The sequence below is a fragment of the Tauraco erythrolophus genome, chromosome 7, assembly GCF_009769465.1.
Source record: "Tauraco erythrolophus isolate bTauEry1 chromosome 7, bTauEry1.pri, whole genome shotgun sequence".
NCBI lineage: Eukaryota > Metazoa > Chordata > Aves > Musophagiformes > Musophagidae > Tauraco > Tauraco erythrolophus.
The window spans coordinates 18,817,264-18,844,307 of NC_141471.1; the positions used below are offsets into that span (position 1 = coordinate 18,817,264).

Genomic DNA, 27,044 nt, shown 5'->3' on the forward strand with positions numbered 1-27,044 from the left:
CCGCCACCCCCTGGCAGGGGTGCCGGGAGGACATCCGGGCGGCGCCCCCCGCTTCGTTTCGCCCTTCCTGCCCTGGCGGCTCGCTGCTCAGCCCGGTGTCTGCGCGGCTCGGTGAAGGCGGGGCTGGCGGGACATGCGGTGGCCGCCCTGGCTGGCCGCCTGGCTGGCCTGGGCCGCCGCGGCCGGGGCCGGGGCGGGTCGGCCGGCCCCGCTCTGCGCCTCCCGCGGGCTCTGCCGCGCTCCGCCCGGCCCCAGCGCCTCGCACCCCGAGCCAGGGCACTGCCGGCGGCGGCGGGGGGCGGCCGACCTCTGCGCATGGCCGCTCTCCTCCGACAGCCTCCGAGGTACAGCCCGCTCCGCCCTGGCGCTTTGCTTGGTGGGTTGCAGCAGCCACTGAAGCGATAACCCAGCAGAGACCTTATATACACAGTCAAATACTTAATATTTTTTAATTAAAACTAGATTGGACATAAGAGGCTTTTTTTTTTTCTTTGTATTGGCAGTTTATCGTAATGGAGAGCTGTGCGAATCCCAAGTGTGTGTTAATGCAAAATTGGTGACCTGGCACCTGATTTGAAGTACACAAAGCGGTATAGCTCTGGGGCATGCAGAATTGTCTGTAATAGCAAAGATAATTTATATGATAACATTACAGAAATAATTTCTTCAGGTGATGCAATTACTTGCGAGCATTAAGAAGTAATAATCAGTGATAAATGTGGTAGCTGGCGATGACAGGGTTTGTCATTAGGGGTATTGAGAAACACGGCTAACAGCAAGTCTTCAGAGATGCTAACTAACTTCCAATTTTTACAAAACAGAGACTATGAGGTACTGGGATTTTGTAATTAACATGGAATCGTAAGATTGTTGCAAGCAAAAATCCATAAAGGTGTTAAAACACACAGTATTAATCTAGTGTTTTAAAACAATATTTGTCCTCTGTTACCATGGGTCAGGGTGCAGAGTAGGTCTGAAGGAAGAATGAAGCACATCTTTTGAGTACGTATGTTACGCTACAGCAAGAAATGCATCTTCTGGCCCTTTAGCTCGCTGTTTACATTACTCAGAGAAGACTTCAGGCTGGTTTCTTAGGTTACTTGGTGATCGTCGCTGCATATGGGCTGTATACCACAGTTACTGGTACGCAGTGACTTTGTCTGTTGCGCTACGTTGTTTAGCTGTGGGGGTAGCTGAACTTGTCTATCTCATGCAAATATCTTTTAGAGTTGCGTGTAGTTGAGTGCGATATAAAAACTGCCCGGAGACTGTTCTGATGACAGTTAATTGAATCTGCGCCTAAAATACATTTTAGATCTTAAAACTAGCATGCCCTACCAGTTTATTTAACTGCAGAATTCAATTCTTTTCATAAACCCTAAACAGAGTAAAATCCTAAATTTGTTTGGGCCTGCTTTTCATGCAGGCTTAATATTGTGGTAAAGAGTCAGGTTTTAATTGTTTCTGAAGTATTTTGATTGGATTTAAGAGGAAAGGTATTAAGAATAATATATATATTTTTTTTTTAAATATTTCTTATCTGTTTCATGTTTACAGATCTGTTTCCAGTTGATGTGATCCAGGAAAATTATGTCCGTAATGTGAGAAACTGCATTTTTTCAATTGCCTATCCTACACCTTTTAAATCTAGAGTTCGTCTTATAGCTGTTTCAAAGGTTGGTGGTTATTTTTTTGTTCCTCTCTATTTAGTAGAGATCATTAATACATGTACTAAAATATATTTTAATATTCAGGTGCTGTTTATTGTGAAAGCATCTTATCAATAGATACTTTAAAAAATTAGAACATTTAAAACATATTGTGAGATGCCTTTTAATAATGAAATCTGTAGAGAAAACACATTCATTACCACTGAAAATTTTATCATATTCAAGTACCGTCTGTATTATTTTTTTGTCCAGGAAGTTCTTGAAAATATTTTGGATCTTGATATATCTGTCAAAGAAACGTCTGATTTTCTGCAGTTCATCAGTGGTGGGAAAGTGATACTTGGGTCTGTTCCATTGGCCCATAGGTATGGGGGTCATCAGGTAACTATGGCGCTTGCTCTTCCAGGTGGAATTATGTAGGTCTTCTCATGTGAATTATACCTTGATAATACTTGTAAGTATATGAGTATATGCCTTAAGTATATAAGCATTTATGAACATTTTGAGTGCAGATTTATTCTTCATAAGGGGCTGCAGATGGAAGAGAACTATAATATTCTTTCATGGTACCATGTCTGCTTTCTCTGCTTCTGTTTGTGCCAGAAGCAAATTATCTTTTTAACTTCCGTTAGCTGCAGAGTCTGCTTAGCACCCCTGCAGCCTGACAAGCTCTGATTCATGATAGGTGTTATCAGCTGAGAGGAGTGAAGAAGGACAGAGCCTCACTGAATTCAGCCATGCCATGATTACGTAGAGTTAAGTTTCATTGAAATGAGTAAGATTATTCATTGAAAAGAATGGTAGAATTTGTAATTTGCTATTTAAAAAAATAAATTACAAGCTGTGTCAGTTTAAAGGCTTGTTGATCAAGAGTCTGGGCTGTAGCTGTACATCATAGCTAGAAGCTAAAGAAAAAAAATGGAGATTACTGGCATATTTTTTTTTTCTGTGGTTTTCTGATTCATATTGGTGTGAATGTGGAAATACAGCTTTAGGCATCAATATCTTAATGACTACTTGACCAAATGTGTCATTATATTGTGTAGATCACAGAGAACCTCCTGTAATTTGTACTCATTAAAATGTAACTGCTGTAAATGATGAAAAAAAAATAACTCGATTTTCATTTTTGTCAGTTTGGTAGCTGGGCAGGTCAGCTGGGTGATGGAAGAGCCCACTTGATCGGAATATATACAAACAGGTGTGACTTTTTATTAAGTGACTGATTCAACTCTGTATTCTATTTAGCTGATATATGCACAGCCCAAGGTGTACTGTTAGAAATGCTAATGGTATTTTTGCAGGCATGGTGAGAGGTGGGAACTACAGTTAAAGGGGTCAGGAAAGACCCCATACTCAAGGTGAGTTGCAGTTAATTTATTGTACACCCAAACCGGATATTTTCTTTTTGAAATTTACTTTGATTTTATGACCTATTCCTTATTTCTCTGTTCTCCATAGGAATGGTGATGGAAGAGCTGTGCTTCGCTCTTCTGTGCGAGAATTCTTGTGTAGTGAGGCTATGCACTATCTTGGAATTCCTACAAGCAGAGCTGCTAGGTATTTTTATTTTCTTTTCCATAGCATTGTAGTTTACAGGTAATCTTGTGACTGTGCTTCACTGAGCATCAATAAAGCAGGACAGTTAGTTTCCAAGAGGATAGATCTTTCTTTTCATATGTGTGCAATCAGAACAAAATATATCCCTCCAGTTTTGTAGATTTTTGAGAAAAGCTTTCCAGTAATAATGAGCTCCAGCAATTAATCCATTCACTTTTGTCTTTGGTATGCTTTAAAGTACTACTTTGTTTAAATATAATATTGTGTACTATCTGTCTCTTGTGGTGAACAGCTGTTGTTCACTTGCAAGACTGTCTTAACTGAATTACCTTAATTTGAAATCTAGTTCATTTTGTAAAGAAGGTAAAAAATGAAAGTTAGATTGAGTGATTATATCTGACACTTTAACTCCACTCTCCAGCTTTTGTGATACTGCAATTGAGAGTTTTAAAAAACTCTTTAAACTCTTTTAAAAAACTCTTAAAAAAAAAAAAAATTGTTCTGCCCCTTGTTACTCACCAAAGACCTGCAGACACAGCGGGACTAGATTCCTGCCCTGTAAATAATAATACTTTTAGTGATGTGGATAATCAATTTTACATGGTTAATAAATGAATCTTTTATTACACTAAAGTCGAGCATTTGGATTAATTTTTCTAGAATCAGGCCAAGTAGGAAAATACGAAAGTGGCTATTTCTGTATTGTCATAGTCATCTAGTTGCAATTTGTAAGATTGATAGGATAAATAGTCAGATGAATAGACATTAATATTGGAGGTAGTACTTAATGTAAGTAAGTGCTCTCAATTCCTTATTTATGGAAACCTCTCTTGAGCAGAGAGGGAGACTTAGTAAAAAAAATAATTTAAAACTAATTCTGTTTGAACCAAAGAAGACTAATACATTCACTCGTTTGGATGATTTTCTCAGAATTAAGTAAACTGAATTTTTCAGATGATCGTGTTTAAAATGTCAAGTTTGGTTTGTGTTCCAAGTGGTCTCATGTCTGTACTTCAGCATTTCAGGCTTTAAAGAAAGTAAATGTTCTGCAGAAAAGGCCTGTACTCAGCTGCCACATGGCTAGGTGTCTCTATTTGCAAAGTGTCTGCAAATCTCTCTGGCATTAATTCTAACACGTTTGCTCTGTTGAAGTGCAGTGTTTGTAAATGACATTTTTGATAGTTTATTCATTGACTTCACCTTGAGACCCTTTGCTGTTGGCTGTTAATGCAGGACTTTAAATCTGTCCGAATATCAGCAGGAAAGCATCTGGCAAGGTTATAGCCTTTCTTTGCTGTCATGTCAACAAATCGTACAGTGCAAAACCAGTATGAAATTACTCCTTAACTGTGCGCAAATTCTGTTGAGTACATAGTGTGCTTTAGTTCTCTACTGGCAAATTGGTGAAATGCCTGGCTCTCCTAACTGCTGTACAAGCTATCCAGACTGTTTGCAAGACTTCATTTGGAAAAACCCCAGCTGATATCCATATTCTTCCCAATGGGAAGCTGTTGCACTGAGGGTGGTGGGATGCTTTTACAGAGGTCTCATCAAGTCTTGGCAGAAGTGTGGGGGAAAGCCTTACAGCTTATGCCAGAACACTCAGCAGGTTGGTTTACTCTATTAATTTTAAGTACTGTGTTCCCAATGGGGTGCTACAGTTTATGACTGTACTGCCAGATGAAGAACACTTCTTCATATGTTACCATTTTAGTCACATAGTGGGACTACCAGTTAGTAGTGTTATTCATTAGATCAAAAAAGTGAGTCAATATGCGTAATTTCCAGGGTGGCCCTTACTTGCATAGGGTTTGATGTTTGTGCAAAACAGCAAGCAGAGCACTTGGAAGTGTAAAGTCCAGTCCCTAAACTAGAGCCAGGGGTAGGGAGGGATATAATCTGTCTGTCCTTCTGTGAGTGCTGTTCCAGCATTTTCAGTGCTCTGTTTTCTGTGATTGTGTGTACGTCTGGTCTCCTGCTGCCTTCTCTCAAGTAATGATACTTACCAACTACAGGGACCGTTTGAAAACTATTTTTATAGTGGGAATGTAGGGATCTTTATGTGGCTGCTCCACTATCTGGCCAGCTCTTAAGTGTTGCTCATCCATTAACATGTATTAGTAACTGACCAAATGTTGATGCATCCGTGGATTTTTTTTGTCAGTAACAAGAGAAGCGCTGGAATTTTGCAGAGAGCCTGCTAAGAGTTACATAGTCGTAAAGAAACAACTCTTCTGGCAGAGGTCTGTTCAAAACAATAAAATCTGATAGCACTGTTGTTCTGATTCCTCTCCCCTAGTGCTCTGATGCACACTCTATTTTGTTAGATTTCGTTAGTGTCTGGGGTTCGTTCCCTGTTTTTGAGTATTTTTATTTTTCTTTAAGAATTAAGTTTTTCTTCTTCCATCTCATTTATGTCAGCACTTTTCGTACTTACTCCTGCAAACTTACCAATCATATATGATTGTTTCCAAAAGAGTTCTTTTTGAAAAAAATTCCTGATGTTCCTTGAATTAGTACAGATCCAGTAATAGGAGCAGATTGATTTCTAGGTACTTTTTCCTTCCTTCTGGACCAATTCACTGCCTGGTCTTTGCAGTTAACAGAGAACATTCAGTTTGGATAGCTACAAGATACCTTCAAAAATATGGAATATAATAATAATAATTTAGTTTCAAAGCCACACTTAACTGTTGCAAGCAACTGCACTCTGTAAGAATTCAGACAAACCCTTCCTTTTTTTGTACATATTTATGTTTATATGCATACCCCAAATTTTTGGTCCAACTAAATGATTTCTAAAATTTTGGTGCTAAAGTATGTAAAACCAGAATCTAGTGTGCTCTCAAAATTTAACGCTTGGGAGTTGTTTTAACTCTGTGACTGTCTTCAGTCATATTTATGAATGGAGTATTAGGTTTGCCTCTTGTCCTTTTCTGTGCACCTCCAAGGAAGGTTTGTTTCTGTCTTCTGTGCAGTCTTCAACTACCTGATAGCTAGCAGCTGTAAGTACCTGCATTAAATTTCAAATGGCATGCCACCCAACTATTTTGAATAGAGTAATATTTTCCAATTATCAGTAAGCAAAGATAAAGAAGAATTATGCAAAATGAGCTAAATTTTCCTGCTGCCAGACTCTTGAACAAGCAGACTTCTGTGCCTATTGAGGGGACAAGGCCTCTTTTAGAAGATAGCACTGAGCGTTACTTCTGCTGGGTCATCAGTGTAATTGCAGTTGCTTTGGAGAGAAAACTTCCTACATGTTAATCTTAGAGGAATATGATGCCCTTGCATAGTTTGTGAGGATTGATTCAATTTTTCCTGATATAACAGAAAATACAGTGTATTTTATTTTGTAAAATGAATGGAAGTTGTGAAATATTTTAGAGGAAGGAAAGTTGTTCTAAGCACTCAAAAATCTCAATATTTGGATAAACATGAAAATTTATAGGATGTGCAGAATTTTAAGGCAAATGAAAGGAAGAGATTGTTTTTAAAAATCCAAGTACAACTAGCAGTGAAGAAGAAAGGGATAATTATAATGTATCATCAAAATTATGCTTTTTTTGTGTGTTGATACTATTTGAAGAGTTCCTGATTGGTAAGGGTCCAGATCTGTCCCCGAAGTCCTGAGGCCACAGTGCTGGCTCACGTAAAGGGCAGCCCCCATCTGATGCAACAATTTGGTTTCTAATTTCTCTGTCCTTCTAATTTCGCTGTTATCCTCAGGAAAAACGTGACTTATTTATGTTATCATCACACTAATCAGTCACTGAGGTTCCAAATGAATGCAGTATTTTTTCTGAATGCAACCCACTCCCTAAGAACAATGTAAGTAATGGAAATTGGACAACATTGTATAAATAAAAAATAAATGCGTCTTGCTAATGAAGCTTGGTAAGCCTCAGCTTACTGTTTGCCTGTATCGTTTGTAAATACAAAGCTATGCCAGCAAAAAGATCTTTCTTTTTATGAAAGAGATAAAGTTATATAAAACATGGCTTATCTTCAATATAAATTATTTTTCCTGAGATAACTTTATAATGTTCATTTCTTGTTTGTTACAGCTTAGTTGTAAGTGATGATGATGTGTGGAGAGACCAGTTTTACAATGGAAATATTCAGAAAGAAAGAGGTAATGAACACATTTCCAAATAATATGTTGCAACACTGTAACTTCATTCTCCATTGCAAAAATTAATTTTGATATGTCATATATGTGTAATAAAAAGTACTAAATAGGCTTAATTTAATTTATTAAGAGATAAAACTTTTCCTGAGAAAATCCGTCTCGAACATACCTTAGTTAAAGAAACGAAGTCCTATGAACAGGTCTGCTGTGATTGTAGCATATGTGTTGTAGGGGTGTAATTTTTATTTTCACATGCAATTACAAAAATGATATGGAAAACAAGGGAGATTTTCCATTGTTCTACTAGCAATACTAGGATGGTGGGAACACTACTGTGGCTACACCTGCTCTGAAAAAGTGTGGGATGGCACAGCATGGGGAAAAATCAGAAATCATTTATGTCGGTTCTGTCTTTGTTGCTAGCATCTTTGGAGAATTCTAGTATTAATGCTTTACTGGAATTTTGCCTGTGTTTGCTGGTATAATGTATCCAAGTTAAGAAAATTGAACTTTATCGTTAAAATGTGTCTGTGGTAAAGTAATATAAACATTCATCTGTTATATGTTGAGCATACTTATAAAAATACCAGTTTAACTATGCACATATAAATTGTGCATCTATAGAAACAACACATGATGGCTTTTACTATGTGATTATTTTATTTTGCTGATACTCTGTTTACATGTAAACACGTGTGTCTATATTTAAGGTGCAATAGTCCTACGTCTTGCCAAATCATGGTTTCGTATAGGATCCTTGGAAATCTTAGCTCATTCTGGGGAACTGGACTTACAAAGGTTTGAATTTAATATTTATAGTAACTCCATTAGTGAGTTAACAATCAAATGTATCTTAATAATAAATCTTAACAATCAAATATATATTAGAATGCATATATACAGTTGGAATTTAGACAAATTATATAGAAGGGAAGATTGCATGCTTTAGGAAGATAATTGACTATTTTTCTACAAGCATACCCTTTTTGAAGGCCTAGGTCATAAAAATTAGAAAGATTTTATAGCTAAAATAGATCTAGTAACTAGGCACTAGGGAGGAGGAGTTTCTTTGGGAAATATTTGCAAATTTAGAGTATAAGCTCCTCCATTTCTCATAGTTGTCTGTGAAGCTAAATTAGCAGAAATATGAAATAGATCACTATTGTAAGTACGTTGTGTAAAGTGTGCTCTCCAGGAATATACAGTACCAGAGAAGTATACTAGGTAAGAAATTATTGCGTGGTTTTAAGCCTCTTAGCAATATTAATTTGTGCATGTTATTCAATTTCAAGCAATTAGCATGACAAATTTTTAGTTCTACTGTAAATATTTAGAAGTTGGTCATTTTCTTCTCAGGAGCAATGTAGGGGTTGGTAATGAAGCTGTTCGGGGTTTTTTTGGTTGAAGTGTTTGTGTCCCGTTGAATTTAAGGAGCATGTAAAGACCACCTGTACTCAGGCAGAATAGATGGCTCCTTCCTGCTTGTTTTGGAGAGGGCCTCAGAAAGAGTGGCCAAGAACAGGCCAGGGCTAGTGTGGCTGTCTGTGCGTCCTCCTCAGAGAAGATTCTCCTGAAAGAGAATGTCCTGGAGCAACCAGCTAAAATTCAGAGGCAATAGGTTGGACACTCCTCTAAAGGTCAGGTTACTAGGTGCTCTGATAAAACTGTCCCAGTTTGAGGGGCGTTCAGTGACTTGCTCCAACAACCTGATTAGAAGGTAAAGTCTACGTATTTGTGTGCGCAGCCGCCCAGCCCTTGCTCTCGCCCAACCCTTGCCCAGGCTGCCAACCCCACGTGTAGATGATGCTTACAGCTTCCTGTGCCAGTGGCCCTCTGACCGCAAGAGGGTTCTACAGGGAGCTCCCAGACGTACTAAATGCCAGCCACTGTGCTGTAAAACTTTAGATCTGCGAAGATATGCATCTGACACACATTGCAATTTTTAATGCATGTATCCCAATTTCCTGGGCCTGTCTTGTAGGACTATGCAGCACTGTTTTGGGAGTGGCCAGCTACTGTGGCAAGTAACCCTACTTCATAACAATTCAGTCATAACATTTTCTGTGTGAGAATTCTGGTGTAGAATTATTCCTTGTAATCATATACTTTTTCTTGGATACGCAAACTTCTTTTTTTCCTCAAAAAATTGATACTACGACATGCAAAACCAGGTCCTGGTGTGTTCTGGAAGTTTAACATGTGGGAATAATTTTTACTCTGCATGGCAGTCTCCAGTCATATTTATGACTGGAACCTTAGATTTTATCTCTAAGCACTTGGAAGGGCTTAATCCAAGACTCCTTTGAATAAATAGATTGATTTTTCTAATAGCCGTTTGCAGCGAGCTGTACATCAGCATTTAGCTGGTTGAAAACAAGAATTTTGAATGATCAGTTCTAAAAGTACCAGTTTTGTTTAAAGAATTCTGCCTCTCATATTACAGAAGATTGCTAGACTTTGTCATCCAGGAACATTTTCCATCAATACCCATGAATGATTCAAATAGATATGTGGTAAGTCTTTTTTAAAAGTTACTTTTATTTTCCATGAGCATGTGAACAAAAATTATACAAAGCTTTTCAAAGTTTCAGGTTTTAAAATTTGAAGTAAGCTTCCAGGTTTTATTAGCAAAAGTTTGTTGATTCTCTTCAGTAAAAAACTGCTTATTGAAGTTTTTTTCTCAGATATGAACATTCTTCACTACTTGTCATTATGGAAACATTTATTGGGAAGCTTCCGTTTTCTGTTTTGTTTTTGTCTCTTACTGCTCAGATCTTAAGTGAGCAATGGTCATGAAATGACGAATTATGCTTTTTCTAGTACAAGTGTAGTGTATATAGTCTATACTAGTATATACACTAGCATGTGTAGTGTCTTTGTTTCTTTTTTTGACTTTTCAATTTCTGTTAGGGCATCTGTATGTACTTAGTTAACTGTAGTCTTTGCTGGGTAAGGTTATTGTGCAATCACATCATTTAGAATATTAATGAAATGTCCTCACAGAGAGATACATATTAAAAATAGAATGCATGACATACGTCTAAAGTGAATCAAATACTTATGTTATTTATTGTATTCCATATTTTTGATTCAAAGGACTCGAAGTAAAAGATGTATTTGATTTTAGGAATTTTTCTCTACAGTCGTATCCGAGACTGCAAATCTGATTGCGTTGTGGATGTCTGTGGGGTTTGCACATGGTAAGCTGCAGGAAATGGCATTAACTTTACAGGAGTGACTCTCTATAGTCATATACTTAAAGATGTCTTTTATTTATCACTTTGTTCTTCAGTTCTTCTGATGTCTTCACCTACAGTAGTATCTGTTATGCGTTAATATACAAGTTTTTTCCTAACAGAGTTAGGAGCACTTTCTGACCTTTCAAAGCATGACTTTGTCTGACAGAAGCAAGAATATGGAGCAAGAATACTCAGAATTGTTGTACTAGTCTGATGTACATAGACCATGTATTGATGTCATATGTAAGTTTAATTGCTCTGGAATTGATGCATCTACATAAACCCCTGACCTTTTATAGCGTATAGGATAGACTGCTGTCCACCTTTACTTCAGATTTCTATTGTGAAAAATAAAATAGCATTGTCTTGCTAATACAGCACCCAGTCAGCTTGCAAAGAAGCAGATAATGACCAATTTGCAGGATGCTGTTTTAATACCACGTAGCACTGAAAGGAAAAGGAAACAGTGCCACCTAGATATAGAAACCAGATGCAAGATAGCATAGCAAATAGTTTCTCATGTTCGTGCTTAAAATGCATGCCAGGTCAAGAATAAGAGGGACAAGTTTATTTTCCAGAGTCTGATTTCTGAAAGGTAACTGCTCCAAAGTTCTCTAGATTCAGTGAATCTATTTCACAGCAAATTTTCTAGATACTGCAAGGTTCAGGTGGAATTTTAACTTTTCTTTCTCCTTGTTGTTTTATTGTAGGTGTGTGCAATACAGATAACTTCAGTTTGTTATCCATAACAATAGATTATGGTCCGTTTGGATTTATGGACTCCTATGACCCAAGTGAGTGTAGCACCTGATTGCAAATATACTTTTTTACTTAAAATAATTTCTTTATATTAATATCTGTAATTTCTGTGTGTCCGAAAACTCATGACATTATTAGCAGAAAAATCCCAGTTAGGTGTATTGTTTGAAGAGTTTTAGGGAAAAAAGTTGTATGAGAGGCCAATTTTAAAAGTCTTGTTAATGAAGTATTGCTATTAAACCTGTTTTCATGAGAATGTTTCCAGCTGAACTTCATCAATTGAATAGACGCTACAACAGAAGCCTAGAAAACTAAAAATTACATATTGCTGTAAGCAGCCAAAAGCAAAAGTGGTATACAGTAACTGCATGCATCATGCTCTAGCTTTTATAGTCACAGCAGCTAATTATATGTTGGAAAAAAAAACAAATCCAACCTACCCCGTCATGGCAACCTTTCTTTGAAAGTATGAACTCACTCAGTCTGGGATTGATACATATACGTCCAGTATGTACATAAATGCGTATTATTAGATTATTGTTTGGAGGTTGCATATGAGTGAGCTTCAAAACCAGCAGTGGTTATCTTGCCGTTTTCATGAGACTGCAGCCTCAAATTAAGGAAATCTCATGAGAATAAATGTCATACTGTTTCTGTTGTATTGCAGAAACAGGGCTTTTCTGTTTTTACATCTTTGTCTATGTGGTGTGTTGACCCCAGCCAGCAATTAAAGAGCCACCAGCCACTCGTGCACACTCCCCTGCTGCGGGCTGGAGGAGAGAACTGGAAGAGCAAAGATGAGAAAAAGCTCCTGGGTCAAGATAAAGACAGTTTAATAAGTGAAGGGGGAAAAAAAAAAAAACAGGCCAGGAGGGGACCAACAAGTGATGCAAAGGCAGTCACTCACCACCTCCCACCAGCAGACTGATGCCCAGTCAGTCCCCAGGCAATAACTGCCTTGGAAAAACTACCCCTAGTTCTTATTGATGAGCATGATGTTGTATGGTGTATGTTGTATGGTAATACCCCTTTGGTCATTTGGGGTCAGCTGTACCAGCTGTGTCCTCTCCCAGCCTCTTGCCCACCTCTTGCCTAACTTGCTGGGGTTGCAGAGTGAGAACAGAGAAGGCCTTGATGCAGTGCAAGCACTGCTCAGCAATAGCTAAAACATTGATGTGTTACCAACACTGGTTTAGTCACAAGTGTAAAACACAGCGCCATACAGGCTGCTGTGAAGAAAACTCCGTCCCAGCCAGAGCCAGTACACTCTAGAACCAGATTAAATGTTTTAGAGTTAAAATTCAGGCTTAAACCAATCACTAGATCTGACAGATGTGTCACAGGTCTCCTCCTTAATGCTCCATTTGTTACTAATGTCCTGAGGACTCAGGCAATGCTATGTGCATTGATCAGCTTGTTTGCATTTGATCTGAGCAAAGGATCCATACTGCATCCATTCAGAGACTCGTGCTGTAGATACGCGTACGTTTTACTTCTGGATACCTGTATCTTGCATAGCAGGTAGTTATTGTCTCCCAAATAATGGATATGCATACTGGAACTTGTTAGCCCTAATTTTTAGCTGTATACATAAAGCTTGCTTGTGCAATTGAAACAAATCTTGCTTAGGTGACCTATTTATTTAAATACGTGTTTATACATGTTGCTTTTCAAAAAATACTTACAAATTCTGAATCTGGTTGTACAGATGTTTGATTAGTCTGTGTGCTAAATAGTAGTGCTATGGGTAGTAAAAACATTGAATAATACGTTGGTTTTAGTGTAAAAATAGTCTTTTTCTGTTTATACATCTGAATTTATTTTCTATCTTCAAGTAAGAAAATGTCACTTCTGAGACATGGGAACTTGTCTGTGAAGGATGTAATCCTTAGATTTGCAAATAATAGATCTTGAGTTGATTCACTGTAAATAAGTATCCTTATGATCTGATTTTAAATATTTAGTAACTGTAAGGCTTTTATTAGTTTGCTCTGTAAGTATAAAAATGAATGCACTTCAATATTTTAACATTGATTGTTTGTTTTAGTTACTCTGTTGTGGGAAAGTAATGTTTTGTTTGAAACAGATTTTGTTCCAAACACATCTGATGATGAAAGGAGGTATAAAATAGGAAACCAGGCAAACGTTGGATTGTTTAATCTGAGCAAGCTGTTACAAGCTCTGAAACCTTTATTGGATCCCAGGCAAAAGCAGCTGTAAGTAATCCTTAAAATATCTTAACACTTAAAGAACTAGTGAGACAGGAGACCCTCTAATCACCATATGCATAGGAAAGAAAGGGATTAGCTTTTAAAATCTTTGTTTTTCTAAGTGGAAATGGATTCTGAACTAATTATAGGCCACAATAAGGTGGAGGGAGAGGAGAAAGGTTTTCATTGGTTGTAAATAATAGCAAAATAGGACTGAAAGGCAGTCCTAGATGTTGTGTGGTCCATTCTCCTTTCCCTAAGGTAGGACCTTTGCCTGTAGTTTTCTATGATATGTTTATCACGCTTGTTCTTTAAGATGGTTTCTTATGAAGACCATACATCTTCCTGAAGTAATGAGGCAGTATTTTAATATCTTATTGTAAAGACTCCTAGTATGACTCTTCTTTTGTGCAGTTCAAACTCATGACTTCCTACTCATTATGAAAAGGATGGACATTACATTTTGCTCCTTTGCAGCAGCTCTTTATATATTTGAAGCCTGTTAAAACGTTTCCCTTCAGTCTTTTTCCTACTACAGATCCCCGTTGATTCAGAATATCAATGTTTGTGAGATATCAGACAGGAGTTTTCATTGTTTAGTGTACAGTAGGGTCATGCCCACAGTGGTATTGTAGTCTAATAGAATTTGACATTTCTTTTGTTTTTGCAGAGCTTTCCAGATTTTGGAGGGATATGGTGAGCGCTATTACATCCGGTATGTAGTTCCAGAACTCAAACAGTATTGTTGTAGTCACAATACTATAAATTATGTTATGTGACAATTTCCTTATTGTGTTACTATTTTCAGTTTCACAGAACTATTCAAAACAAAATTGGGTCTTCTTGGGAAGAATGAGGACGATAACTATTTGATTGCTTTCCTCCTAAAAGTGAGTTTGCTAATTTTGCTGGCAAGCATCCGAACTGATACCCCGTACTTTAAAAACACTGATAGAAGTGTCTTTCTTTACTAGCTTATGGAAGATACAAAGGCTGATTTTACAATGACATTTCGACAGCTCAGTGAAATTACTGAAGACCAGTTAAAGGAGCTCTGTATTCCTGAGGTATTAATTCCAATTTTAGAAATACTCAATATAAAATGAGTAAATCAGGTTGCACATAGCCGCTGTAAAATAGAGGATGAGTCAAGCCATGTTTTACCTGGGAAACCTGTCATTGTAGCATTATTAAGGGACAGGAAGACCCTTTTTTGTTGTTGTTTTGCTTAAGAATACCTAAGAATACCTTCTGATGGTATTTCATAAGAATATAACACAAGTGAAGTTGGACAGGGCTCATAAGGAAAGTATCAACCTCAGGTCAATCAAACTGTTCCTAATGTGGGTTTACTAGGTGGCCTAAACCTCTGCTCTCAGTTCCATGAAGTTGTCTCAGTATCTAGTGACAAGTGAGATCCCATCTCATCATAAACTCTTGCTAGAATCTCTGCCCATAGCAGCCTCTGCCCTTCCTTGGGCACAAGATTGTTCCTAAATGTAGCTTACAGCATAGGAATACATTTTGTCATTGTGTCCTTCTCAGCCTGCTGTCCCATCCTGTGTTGCTGCTAACTCAGCCTAAACTTATTCTTCAGGACCAAGTAAACCATAAAAGAGATAAGATGACTAAAATAAAAGAGAGAAACTTCTTGCATGGATATAGTGAAATTTTTAGAAGTGGGAGTATGGCTGCAATGTTTGAACTGGAATGAGATGCTAGGCAAGTAATAATGGGATAAAAATGTAGAGAGGAAATTCTGAAAAGTAAGTTTTTAAATACCTGATCTGGAAAGGAAAGAAGGAAGCCTTTTTGCAAGAGCCAAAAGCAATTTTATTTTTTTAAAAATTCTTTAATACAATACCTTTTCCATGTGAGGAGTATTGTTCACTTTGCCTGTGAAACTTAATGGCCTTTCCCTCACTTCTGACATTTCTGTTTGTCTTTGAATCTAATTTAAAATGAGAGCAGGTGGACTTACTGAGGGTTTTTAGGAAGCAGAATGACTGTGCATAAAGCATAGAATGAAAATGAGGAGTTACTATTTCTTTTTCCAGTTGCATCCTGGAAAATTAAGTGATCTTGACCAAATTCTCGACCAAATTCTCTGGTTTTATGTTTTCTTAAGTAAGAGGTCTAGCCTGACCTTCTCTGTGAGCTTGAAGCCGTTAATAATTAAAAAGTTGAGATTTTCTAGTGATAAACAGCAAAAATACAAAGAGCTGTAGCTGTGGAATTAATCATTTTTACAGGGACGGTGATAAGAGAATGGGTGTGTTTGTAAGAGAAGGTATTTTTGTCATAGAATACAAGGGATTTTTCCATTTCTTTGTGGTCTACATGCGATAAGAAGAAGGGAAGCCACCCTCATGCAGTATGGATGCAGTAGTGGCATTGATGGCAATGCCATCTCCCACCCCTTTGAAGGGGCAGGCTGAGGAACTAACAATCATGGCATAACTGTGACCCTGCTGCTACGTCAAGGGTCATTTGCAGCCTTCACTTGGTAGCAGCTGGCCTTTTCCTCACACGATGAAATGATTTAGCCCACAAGTTCTGAGTCCTAAAACTGATGTGGTAAAGCAGGTACGATTTTACGTTAGTAAAAAGTTTTATTTTTTTAAAGATTTTTTTTTAATATTAAAGTAACTTCACCTGCTGTTTATTCACACATTAATACTTTGTCAATAACAAAGTAAGTTCTCATATTGGTTTGCAGATAACTTTTATTTTCCAATTGATCTAAAAATGCCAGAACCTTTCGGGAACACTGCAGGAGCCCTTATGTTTAGTATTAACTGGAAACATTCTGAAATCCCTCCTGAAGCCTAACCCGGCACATCTTTGAACAAATGCTTTACTCCCACAGTCACCTGTTATTCACCTGCCTGACCCTCAGCTCTTAGTTGCTTCTGTAATTTTAACTCATTTTTATACTCAAATGTGATTTTCATTAATTTAAAAAAAAAAAACAACACAGATGTGATCAAAACTTTTTGTTCTAGCTTTTCATTTCCCTTACTTAACTTTTGCCCATTTTTTTTTTTATATATCTGCAGTTTGCCTCCTTTTATCTATGTCCATTTCTTTCTAATCTGTTCTTTCTCTGAAGTTCAGTTTTTGTCTGAGCTTTGGCTACTTCCTTGCAGCTGAGTAATGTGAAGCAGCTGTTAGCTGACTGCAGTCAACCAGGGAAGCCTAGCTTGTGGTTGTTGTCTAACACTGGAGGCAGTAATGCCAAGCTCTGTTTTCTCTCTGTTTGCCTTTTCCAAGTTCTGCCTCCTCTCCCTTCTTCCTCTCCTACTGTCTCTATTCTTTTCCTCAGTCAACTTTCTTCTATCCCTGTAACCTTAAATTTCCCTCTTTCTCCACACCTTATCTTTCTTTATCAATACATTTTCCTTATTCCACAATTTTTTGGAGGAAAAAAAAGTTTCTACAAATAGATCTGGTCCACGTACAAAACTCAGAAGAGAGAAAAACCGATACTTATGTAGCCTAAAAAATAAAATAGTTCAGACAATAAGCCAAGGCAAAATAGGGGTGAAGTGCTGTAGGTGTTTAGATAGAATTTGCCATAACAGATGGATTAATATGGCTGTATCATGCTAGCAAAAAGTAAAAATTTAAATACAGAGGAAAAGATATTAGTAGAATTTTTTTTGAGAAAATTCCTTGAAGGGTCATTGTATGTTTCCTTCTTACATACTTTTAATATTCTTTTGCTGCTTTGGTTTTTGCTTAACAGCAACACAATTCTGATTACCCTCCATTAACTCTTTCTTCCTCTTTAGGAGTTCTGGGCTCTCCAGGATCTGAGTAAACACAAGTTATTTTCAGAATGGGTTACTATGTACCTCTTGAGATTAAATCGGTAAGTCTGCTGCCGTTTCAAGTGTTAAATTAATAACACCAAGTGTGTATTTGCCAGAAGCAGGCAACTTTAATCTGCAATAATTTTCCATAATCTTTAGTGGGCCTGGTATACTGGCCCCAACAGTTTCATATGCCTTTTTTGTCTTTATGGTTCTAGATTGTGCTAGATTCCATAACAATTACTATTGTAGCTCTGTTTTGACACACAGGTATGTAAAAATGACATAGGAGGAGTGGTCTGTATTTGTTGTCTTTCACTGAGCAACCGATGAGATTTCTTCGGTTAATAATTTTTGTTAAAATACCAGTCCTACAGATTCAAGTCTGAGAATCTGAAAGTCAGGCTTTGCAAATACATAGGAATTAACAGTGTTTCATTACTGGTAATACATATATTTTTTATTGTGTAGTAATACGGCTTTAGGATGACAGGGGGTGGAAGTTGAACAGTTGTGAATACACAGACTGTGTTTAGAGACTGCTGGTGTTGCATAGGTAGGGACATGCATGTTAGAACTTCCTACCAATTCTTTTGTCTTAAATCAATAAAGAATGCAACGTGTTTTTCTTAGTCACATATGGTATGCATGGCTGGTAGTAGAGAAAAGAAGTACATAGCAGGTACTTGGAAATTTTAGTCAGTAAATACAATTCTTAAGGAAAAAAAATTAATACAAGATACAAAACCTACAAGAAAGTGCATTTTTCCCCAAGTCTAATCATTCTTAGAGATTCACATCTTTGACTGAACGCAAAAGCAGAACATTTAATTATTTTAATGAAAGTCAAATAAAATATTTCTAAAAATAAGTATAACCCTCATTAGCTAAAGCATTTTCTTTTTTCTTCTTTTGATTGTTTTTCACATATAGTAACAAGGGTGATTCAGACACCAAGAGGAGAACAAGAATGACAAGTGAGTAGAACAATCCAAAGGAATTCATATGCTTGGAGATGGCAGCTCTCTATTTACGTAGGTCTCTTCAGTGTTAGTTATTTTTCCTTTTGAGGAGAACTCAAATGTATTGTTTTTCTGAAGAGGAGGAACTCTCATTACACTGCTGCAAACCTCCTAATGCCATACATTCACTGTGGCTATCTCCGGTTTCACCCAATTGTGTGATTAGAATCTAGCCACATGTGTCTGGCTAGACTTGTGAATATATATGTACTTTTTATGTAAGCTAAATGATGAAGAAGTTTCTTGGCTACAATGAGGCAGTCTTCCTAGTTGAGACTCTTCCCTTTTTCCCTCCTTAAAAAAAAAGATAAAAAAATCTTTAGTTTAATTGTCCACGTTTATGAAGAAATTGTGCTGGCCCAAACATCTGTTGTGAATACAGTTGTAGTCGTATCAGTTGACTGAGGTGTAAGAGCGTGAGGTCACGGAAATGCACAGCTAGTCCAGGTTGCTCTTCTTTAGACTCTGCGGTTTTTGAAGGACAGAGCATGTGTCCATTCATATTTCAGGGAACTGAAATCACAAGTGATGAAGATGTCATGAAGAAGGCTTTTCCTGCCAGTATCCACAAAGGCTGCTGTGACCTGTGTCACACCTTATGTGGATATAGACACTAAAGCAATCCAACTCAGCTGACCAGCTGTGGTCTATTTCATGTCAATTCTCGTTTACCTGTTTGTGTGTTTTTCTTTCCCTTATTTGTTGTTTAACTTCTGGTATTTCTTTTTCTTTTACTTCTTTTATAATCTTCTTTTTTATGGTTTCCACTTGTGGGCTCAGGAGATGTCAGGCCTCCAGCTTATTCTATGCTTTGGTGCTTGTGGACTTGATAATTTTTTTTTCCTTTTGATTTCCTTTAAGAACTTACGAATTACTGGGCCATGGGAACATAGTTGCCTGTATCTTGTCATGCCTCAAGTGAGGCTTCACCTTAGTGCCTTGGAACGGTGGACGTGCTCCGGCCACTTCCCAAATTGTAACACTTCATTGCAAAGTAGTGTGCTCCCTGAAAGGGCCCCTAGGATTTGATTTCCTTGTAAGAGGTGCCCTTCCTCTTCTCCTATATCTGCTTTTCCTGAGTGCAAGCAACATCTTTTCTGTGATCTGTACTTCCTTCCTTTAGCCGTCTGTGAATGCGTCGGTTTGCATTGCTCAGAACAACATTGTTCTCTGGCGATGAACCCTTGATAACACAGGAAGGATTCTGGTAGGCATCCTGTACTGGCTCAAGGGACTGAGACTTGTCTGAGTGTTCAAATATGTCGAAATTCTTTCTACATGTTGTGAAGAATTCAAGTTTCTGAAAGACACCCACTTTTTTTCTGCACCTGGAGAAAAAAACTCCTTTCTTGTGAAAGGTCTGTCTAGTCATGAAAGGAAAGTACTTTAGTTCTTCAAATTACTCTAAATACAAAATGGTAGAGGTACTGCATTTGGCTGGCTATCACAGGAGATAGGAAATTCTAAGAATTATTCAGGGAGATGTTTTTTTGGATCTGCAGTGAGCTGTGATAAATTTGTGAAATTTGCCTATAAAAGACAATGAGCAACTGAAAATCTGTGGACAAAAGGGAGTGAAGGAAATGGAGGATCTGATCAAATTCTGCATGAGGTATTATACGCTATGTTGCTTTGCAAGGTGTTTTATTCTCATTTCTAATGGAAATGGCTGTACTCTTTTGTTAGATGTTGATTAGTCACTTTCTTCAAAAACTTTAGTTGATTGAGTAGGAAAATGGCAGGAGATAGCACTGAGTTTCAGTAGTAAGACTAAAAACTACATAGGGCACAAATTATCATCACATGGTTTGAATTCCACATTTTCTAACCAAGGCTCCATCCAATTTTAAGAGCACTTCTTGCAATTTTACATGCATTTTTAGAAAGTTCATATGAAAACAGTCACCAAGAAAAAAGATTTGGTTTATTAATTGTATTTTGGTAGGGCTAAGAAGTTTCAACTGTGAGACTCTGAGGCTCTTAGCTCAGCTACTGTTTCAAGATTTTGAGTGCCTCGGTTTTCCTCAGCTAAAATTTAATGCCTGTCTAAACACACTTCTTATTTTTCTGCTTTTGGAATCTGCTTTTAGAGAAGATTATGACATTCAGAGTTTTTATTCCAAATTAGAAATGATCTCAGTTTGGGGATGATCTTCTGCACACCAGCATTGTGGTTTTCTATAGGTATCTCAGAGAATCATATAGCGCAGGAGACAAAACAGGGGAAAAGTTTTGCCTCCAGGACTACACTTGTGGTAGTGGTCTCGGTTTTGGTTGCAGTTCGAAACTTGATACGCAAAGATTCGTGGTTAAGTTAGTTTTCTTCCATATAACCAGTCATCACAATATATTCATGCAGCAGAGCTAGCAGAAATTCCTAACAGACTTCTGATGTTAATTTGTTACTGGTTTATTTAAAATTTTATTTTCCTTTTAAAATAAACAAACTTTGTTACATTGTTGCTATCTTCTCCGTATTACAGGGTGACTGAAGTTTCTTACAGAGTTTTTTTTCTTGTTATTGTTCTCTTTTACATTTAAATAGATCTCTTTGATGTCCCTTGTAATCTCTTAAAATTGGGGTTTTTTTAAGTATTTGCTTGTAACAGCTGACCCTTGTCAGTACAACTCGCAGCACCAATCTGGCTCAACTCTGTCAACTGTGCATTTTTACCCAGCATTTCATGTTAAAGTCAAAACTGTCCAGGCTCTCTAGATTTTTATATGTGTTGGTAAGTCCCACTAAATCTTACTGCTGTCTTTATTTTGCCTGACCTTGAATACATTGCCATTATCGCTCATGATTTATCATCTTTCTCTCATCATTAGTAAGTCTAGTAAAATATCTCGTGTCTCAAAGTACGTTATCTTGAAGCATTTCAAGTTGATTGCTTATTCATTATCTTTATTTTTTTTTCCCTCTTCATTTAATTTTTACTCCTTAGTAGCACTTTATCTTGTACTGCCTAAACATAGTTCCTTAGGAGTTGATCAAAAAGTTTTGACAATCCAAATCCCCATACAACTCTATCATTGTATTTCTTTTATGGAAAGAAACATGTAAAAAAACCTGTAGACCGGATCATAAAATGCTCCTAAGGGCACAAAATTTTTTCTGCTTTATCCTTTATCTGGCTTGCCTTATTCTCTCATAATTATCTTGTCATTTGTGTTAATTACAGATATTTTTAACACCACTGTGAAACTTGTCAATTTGCAATTGTTAAGAATGTATTTCTGGGACAAATATTCTTCTGCTAATATGAGTCATGGTTATGTAAATTATAATTTTTTGTATGAGTCATATGTTAACTTCTTCACCTTTTAAATATTCTTTTTGTATTGTTATCATATTTTACTATTGAAACCCCATTTTCTGAATTAAATCAAATACTTGGCCAGAGCAAATTACTTTGCCAAGTGAGAAAACTCTGGTTTTTTAGCAGTTAGGGCAGGGTGTTGTTAGGACTATGTAGAGGCTATTCCAAATAGCCAGCCATATTTATTGGCTTTTATTTAATATATGTAAGTACATACTGAACAGGGTTAATGTGAAAAAGGAGAACGTGTCTGTCTGGGTGGATTGCATCTCTGGGTGGATTGTGGTAAATGGGGCTAAATCCGGCTGGAGGCTGGTCACCAGTGGGGTTCCTCAGGGCTCAGTGCTGGGTCCAGTTCTGTTTAACATCTTTATCAATGACCTGGATGAGGGGATTGAATGTACCCTCAGTAAGTTTGCGGATGACACCAAGCTGGGAGGCTGTGTCGATCTGCTCGAGGGTAGGGAGGCCCTTCAGAGGGATTTGAACAGACTGGATCATTGGGCTGAGGCCAATGGCATGAGCTTTAATAAGGCCAAGTGCAGAGTCCTTCATTTGGGGTATAAAAACCCCAAGCATCGCTACAGGCTCGGGGAAGAGTGGCTGGAGAGCTGCCTGGCGGAGAAGGACCTGGGGGTGTTGGTTGACTACCGGCTTGATATGAGCCAGCAGTGTGCCCAGGTGGCCAAGAAGGCCAATAGGATACTGGCGTGTATCAAGAATAGCGTGACCAGCAGGAACAGGGAAGTGATCCTGCCCCTGTACTCGGCACTGGTGAGGCCGCACCTGGAATATTGTGTCCAGTTTTGGGCCCCTCGCTTTAAGAGAGATATTGAGCTCCTGGAGTGGGTCCAAAGAAGGGCGACTAAACCGGTCAAGGGGCTGGAAAATAAAACTTATGGGGAGCAGTTGAGGGAGTTGGGGCTGTTTAGCCTGGAGAAGAGGAGGCTGAGGGGAGACCTGATTACAGCCTACAAATACTTGAGAAGGGATGGTGGGGAGGTAGGGGAAGGGCTCTTTACATTAGTGATGGGTGATAGAACAAGAGGAAATGGGTATAAGCTTAGTCAGGGGAGGTTCAGGTTGGATGTTAGGAAGAATTTCTTCTCTGAAAGGGTTGTCAGCCACTGGAATAGGCTGCCCAGGGAGGTGGTTGAGTCCCCATCCCTGGATGTGTTTAAGAAAAGGGTGGATGAACTACTTAGGGATATGGTTTAATGGGAGATTAGGGACGGTTGGACTGGATGATCTCTAAGGTCTTTTCCAACCTAGAAAATCTATGACATCTACGAAATCTCAGTCCTCGTTCTCATGGAAGTCAGCACCTGGATGTTGTGCTGGAAAGTCGTTCTGTCACCTGGGCAGCTTTTACAAAGGAGGCCGTGGCAGTACCCCTTGAGACACTTCTGGTTTCAGCCCACGCTCTGATTTTGTAAGAGAGCTTCACCTTCTCTATTCTGGCAGGAACAAGAGTGCTCAGAGTTCAGCACTTAGAGCATAGAGTGATTTTTTTTTTTTTTTTTTTTTTTTGTCCTTACTTTTCTAAATAACATAAAGACCTGTCATGTAATGCTGCTGTATGTCAAATCTTGTGGCTTAAAACAGCTATCATTGAGTTCCAAACATAAAGAATTTAATTACTTTGTGAATCATAAAATAATCATGCAAGTGTTGTTTCACTGATCACATAGCTTCAGTAAATTCTAGTTTGTTAGCTGGTTAAATGGGCTTTTTAGAAGCAGTGCTTATTACAGAGAAGTTTGTTCACTGTACTAGGCACTAATTCTGTATAGGAGCTATTAAGTATGAATAGAGTCCTGTGATTGTCCAACCACAGAACCTTAGGAGGAGCCAGTCATAGCTTTTCTCAAAGACATCAATTGTCTTGGTAGTCAGCTATGATAAACAAATCATGTTTGCAAGCTGAAGAAGCAGTACAAGGAGATACAAGAACAGAGTTAATTGGGAAATGGAAATAGGTTAAATTTAATCCTTTTATCAAAAATAGTTTCTGATCATCCCTCTCATAATGTAATCTATTATTTGTAAATAAAATAACATCATAACTAATTGATTAGAGGAATTAATAGAGCGAAATTTAGGATGCTGATTTTGGTGAATACTCTGTTTTCTCTAACACCCTTTTTAGATATGCTGTAAGGGTATTTCTAAGAATATTTTATAAAGTTACATGGATTTTTTTTGAAAGCAATATATTATATAAAACGAACATTTATTCATATAAAACCTACTGGGACATTAATGGAAAGGGAAGGAACAGATGAGGTTTGTGTGTGTCCTTATGGACAGACTTTCGGTTTCGAGTCCATGAGTGAAATGCCTCTGGTATCAGTAATTAACCTCTTCATGTAATAATCAGCTACTGAATTTGGGAAAATATGCAGACCACCAAAGTCAAATTAAGACTTACAATCTAAGCTTGATATGTTTGTTACAATTAATCTGTGACATTGTTTTGATCATTAATTAAAGGGAAAACTTTCTGAAGTAGAATCGTAAGCTTTAATTGCAAGGCAAAAATAAGAGTTGTGTTGACATTATCTGCTAAAAAATTGATAATAAAAACCATGTGTGCTTATGAGAATCTTCCTTGGTGTACAGTTTGACAGAACTCCTTTTGTGAGTTGTTAATTGCTGTCCTGTAAGATACAGCCTCGTTTACTAATTCAGCAGTTTCACTTTCAATGTCCCTACAATCTCTCTACCACTAATTAGACACAATCAGCCTGGAACATGCCAGAGAAGTGGTGGAGCTGTCACGAGTGTTTCCAAAAAGATGCAGCAGACAGTTGTGGAGAAAACTGGGGAAGCTCTCCCCACCCCCACTGGGAAATTAAAAGGAAAGTTGAAAAAGTAGTTTCTAAAAAATACAGCTGAAATGCAACATTAAAGGCTTTTATGGCTACACTTTTGATATATGATATAGAAGAAAGAACATCTAAGTACATATATTTTAATGAATATATTAATAATTCCTTTTTAAATTGAGTAATATAATATTCATTTTTATGATCTCCAGGAAGGTATGGACAACATTGAAATATGCTTTCCAACAATGAGGCAGGAACCTAGGCCATGGTAAACTCGGCACATTTGAAAAGCCTGCTGGTGTTCATAACAGGAAGTCCTTTTGTGTATCAATGTGATGTTCTGTACTACTCTAATTTTTGTTTGGCACTTTGGCATTACTGATTGTGCAAGTTTAAAAAAATCCTTGTAGCAGCTCATAAAAACAAATAGATCGATTCGTTCCTTTTCATTTTTAGCATTTTTTTTTCTTGATGGGCAAATTAAACCTTGAAGATTTCAATGAGATGTTTCAATGACTGTGTTTTCCTTTTGTTGAATATGTCTAACTAAATTTAACATGATTTACGTTTGGTTTCAGCTGTTAATCCGAGATACGTACTTAGGAATTGGATGGCAGAATCAGCAGTGCAAAAAGCTAATTTGAATGATTTCTCAGAGGTAAAATTATTTTTTTCTTTCTTGTCAGATCTATTAATAATTGGCATGATTGTTAATGAAACAGTTGTTACATGTACGCTTTGAACCTACACTACACTTTGACTAACACTGTACTATCTAATACGAATTACTATTTAAAATATTAACAAAATTATTAATAGCATTGATTATAACATAAATAGTAGCGACTATATTAATAGCAATACTAATAATCAACTCCTGTTACAGTTTCTGGAGCCAGGAGAGTGTGTAATATGAAGTGGCAGAAACTTTTCTTTTTTGCAGAAAAACATTTTGTGTAAAAACTTAACCATTTTAATTGCTTCCAGGTTCGTCTCCTACAGCAGATTTTACAACATCCTTTTCAGAGGCAGCAGGCTGCAGAGAAAGCAGGCTACTCCCTGCGCCCCCCAGCTTGGGCCAAGGATCTTAAAGTCAGCTGTTCATCCTGAGGGAAACTCAAACAAACAAGAAAAATGATCAAGGTAGAAGCTCAGGCCTTCAAATAGGATTAATGGATCAAGCCACAGGAACTTCTCTCCCTCATACTTTGTGGACTGCAGTCTACTACTCTAGAGACTAGGCAAGGCAAGGTCTTGCCCAACTTTATATAAAGTCTAAAGATTAAAGAAAAGGACCATTATGTATGATTGCATCAGCAGCTTTTATTGGCGTTTATAACTCTGCCCTTCATATTCAGCTGTGCATTAATTTGAGTCCCAATATTTAAGTTTCTCCAAACTGTCACACTTAACCTCTCAGAATTCATGGCTGATCAGGTGAGTCTCAATAAGTTTTAATAGCTGGTCAATTTAAAATCCATCTAAGCTAGTTTTAATGATACAGTATTTTGTTGAATGTTCTCCTTGCTGTTACACACTGTTCAAATATAATTGTATTCTGAAGACATAAATGTTCTTAAGTCTTTTGCAGAGTTGGAACAGAGGATCGTCTTACACTTAGACCTTGCCACCTTTTCTCTTTTTGACCTTGTTTTGTCTCGTTAAACTGCCAACAAAGATTTAAAGGAATTCAATTAAATAGTGAGCAAAGATGTCTGTCTTGGGAGTGACTTGCCCCAGAATAAATTCTCGTGTCTTTGCCAATGTCAAGTGCCTATCAAGCCTGGCCCACTGCTCTTTGAAAGTCTATGTTCTGATAGTAGTAGAAAGATTGTTGGTGCAGAGATATGAAGCCTCAGGGAATTTTCATTCGTTGGACATGAAAAAGGACTTTCTTGGAAGTATCTCACTGTGTATGTAGTCAGGTCAATATACCTTTTGTATCCAGCCATCTGATACTGTAAGGGACTAACAAAAATCTTGCAAGGAAAGTATTTAAAATTGAGCTGAAGCTGTTACGTAGAAGTCATTTGAGTAACAGAGACTAGTCTTTGAGTCTTGGGTCTTGTTATTTGTCCTTGTTTGATACTCCAGTTCCACATCACAAAACTTAGTGTATAATTAAGCCGAAGTTAATACATAAGCAATGAGATACAATGTTATGCTAGAAAATCTACAGCAAAAATCACTTATTTTGGGGCTTTGTTACTTTTTGACGTTACCTCATCTAGTCTCAAATCCAGAATGGATTGGTTTAGAATCTCCAAATTTCTGGAGTGCCACTTGATTCTGAAATAGAAGCTATTAAGTGGTATAATTAGCATTTCACAGATCTATTTCTAGAAATATAATCAGTGTGGAAAAAAAATTATATTATTAGAAATCTTTCAGTGACTAAAAAAATATTTGAATGCTTTTACTTCTTAACTATAATCAACACAATTATTCAGGATGGTTCCCTCTCAGATGTACAGCTATTCCAATAT

At 37.4% G+C, this 27,044-nt stretch overlaps 1 protein-coding gene across 1 annotated transcript; it reads left to right on the forward strand.

The window, feature by feature from the left end:
• The first annotated feature begins 133 nt into the window (after nucleotides 1–133).
• On the forward strand, nucleotides 134–25,668 carry LOC104372971 (uncharacterized). Its single transcript, XM_086614850.1, has 19 exons — nucleotides 134–344; nucleotides 1,558–1,676; nucleotides 1,923–2,051; nucleotides 2,807–2,871; nucleotides 2,975–3,031; nucleotides 3,132–3,230; nucleotides 7,298–7,365; nucleotides 8,073–8,160; nucleotides 9,806–9,875; nucleotides 10,490–10,562; nucleotides 11,312–11,395; nucleotides 13,447–13,576; nucleotides 14,241–14,285; nucleotides 14,379–14,460; nucleotides 14,545–14,637; nucleotides 17,365–17,444; nucleotides 18,319–18,362; nucleotides 25,137–25,216; nucleotides 25,546–25,668. The coding sequence occupies exons 1-19, from the start codon at nucleotides 134–136 to the stop codon at nucleotides 25,666–25,668; spliced, it is 1,740 nt and encodes a 579-aa protein (XP_086470976.1).
• The last annotated feature ends 1,376 nt before the right edge of the window (nucleotides 25,669–27,044 follow it).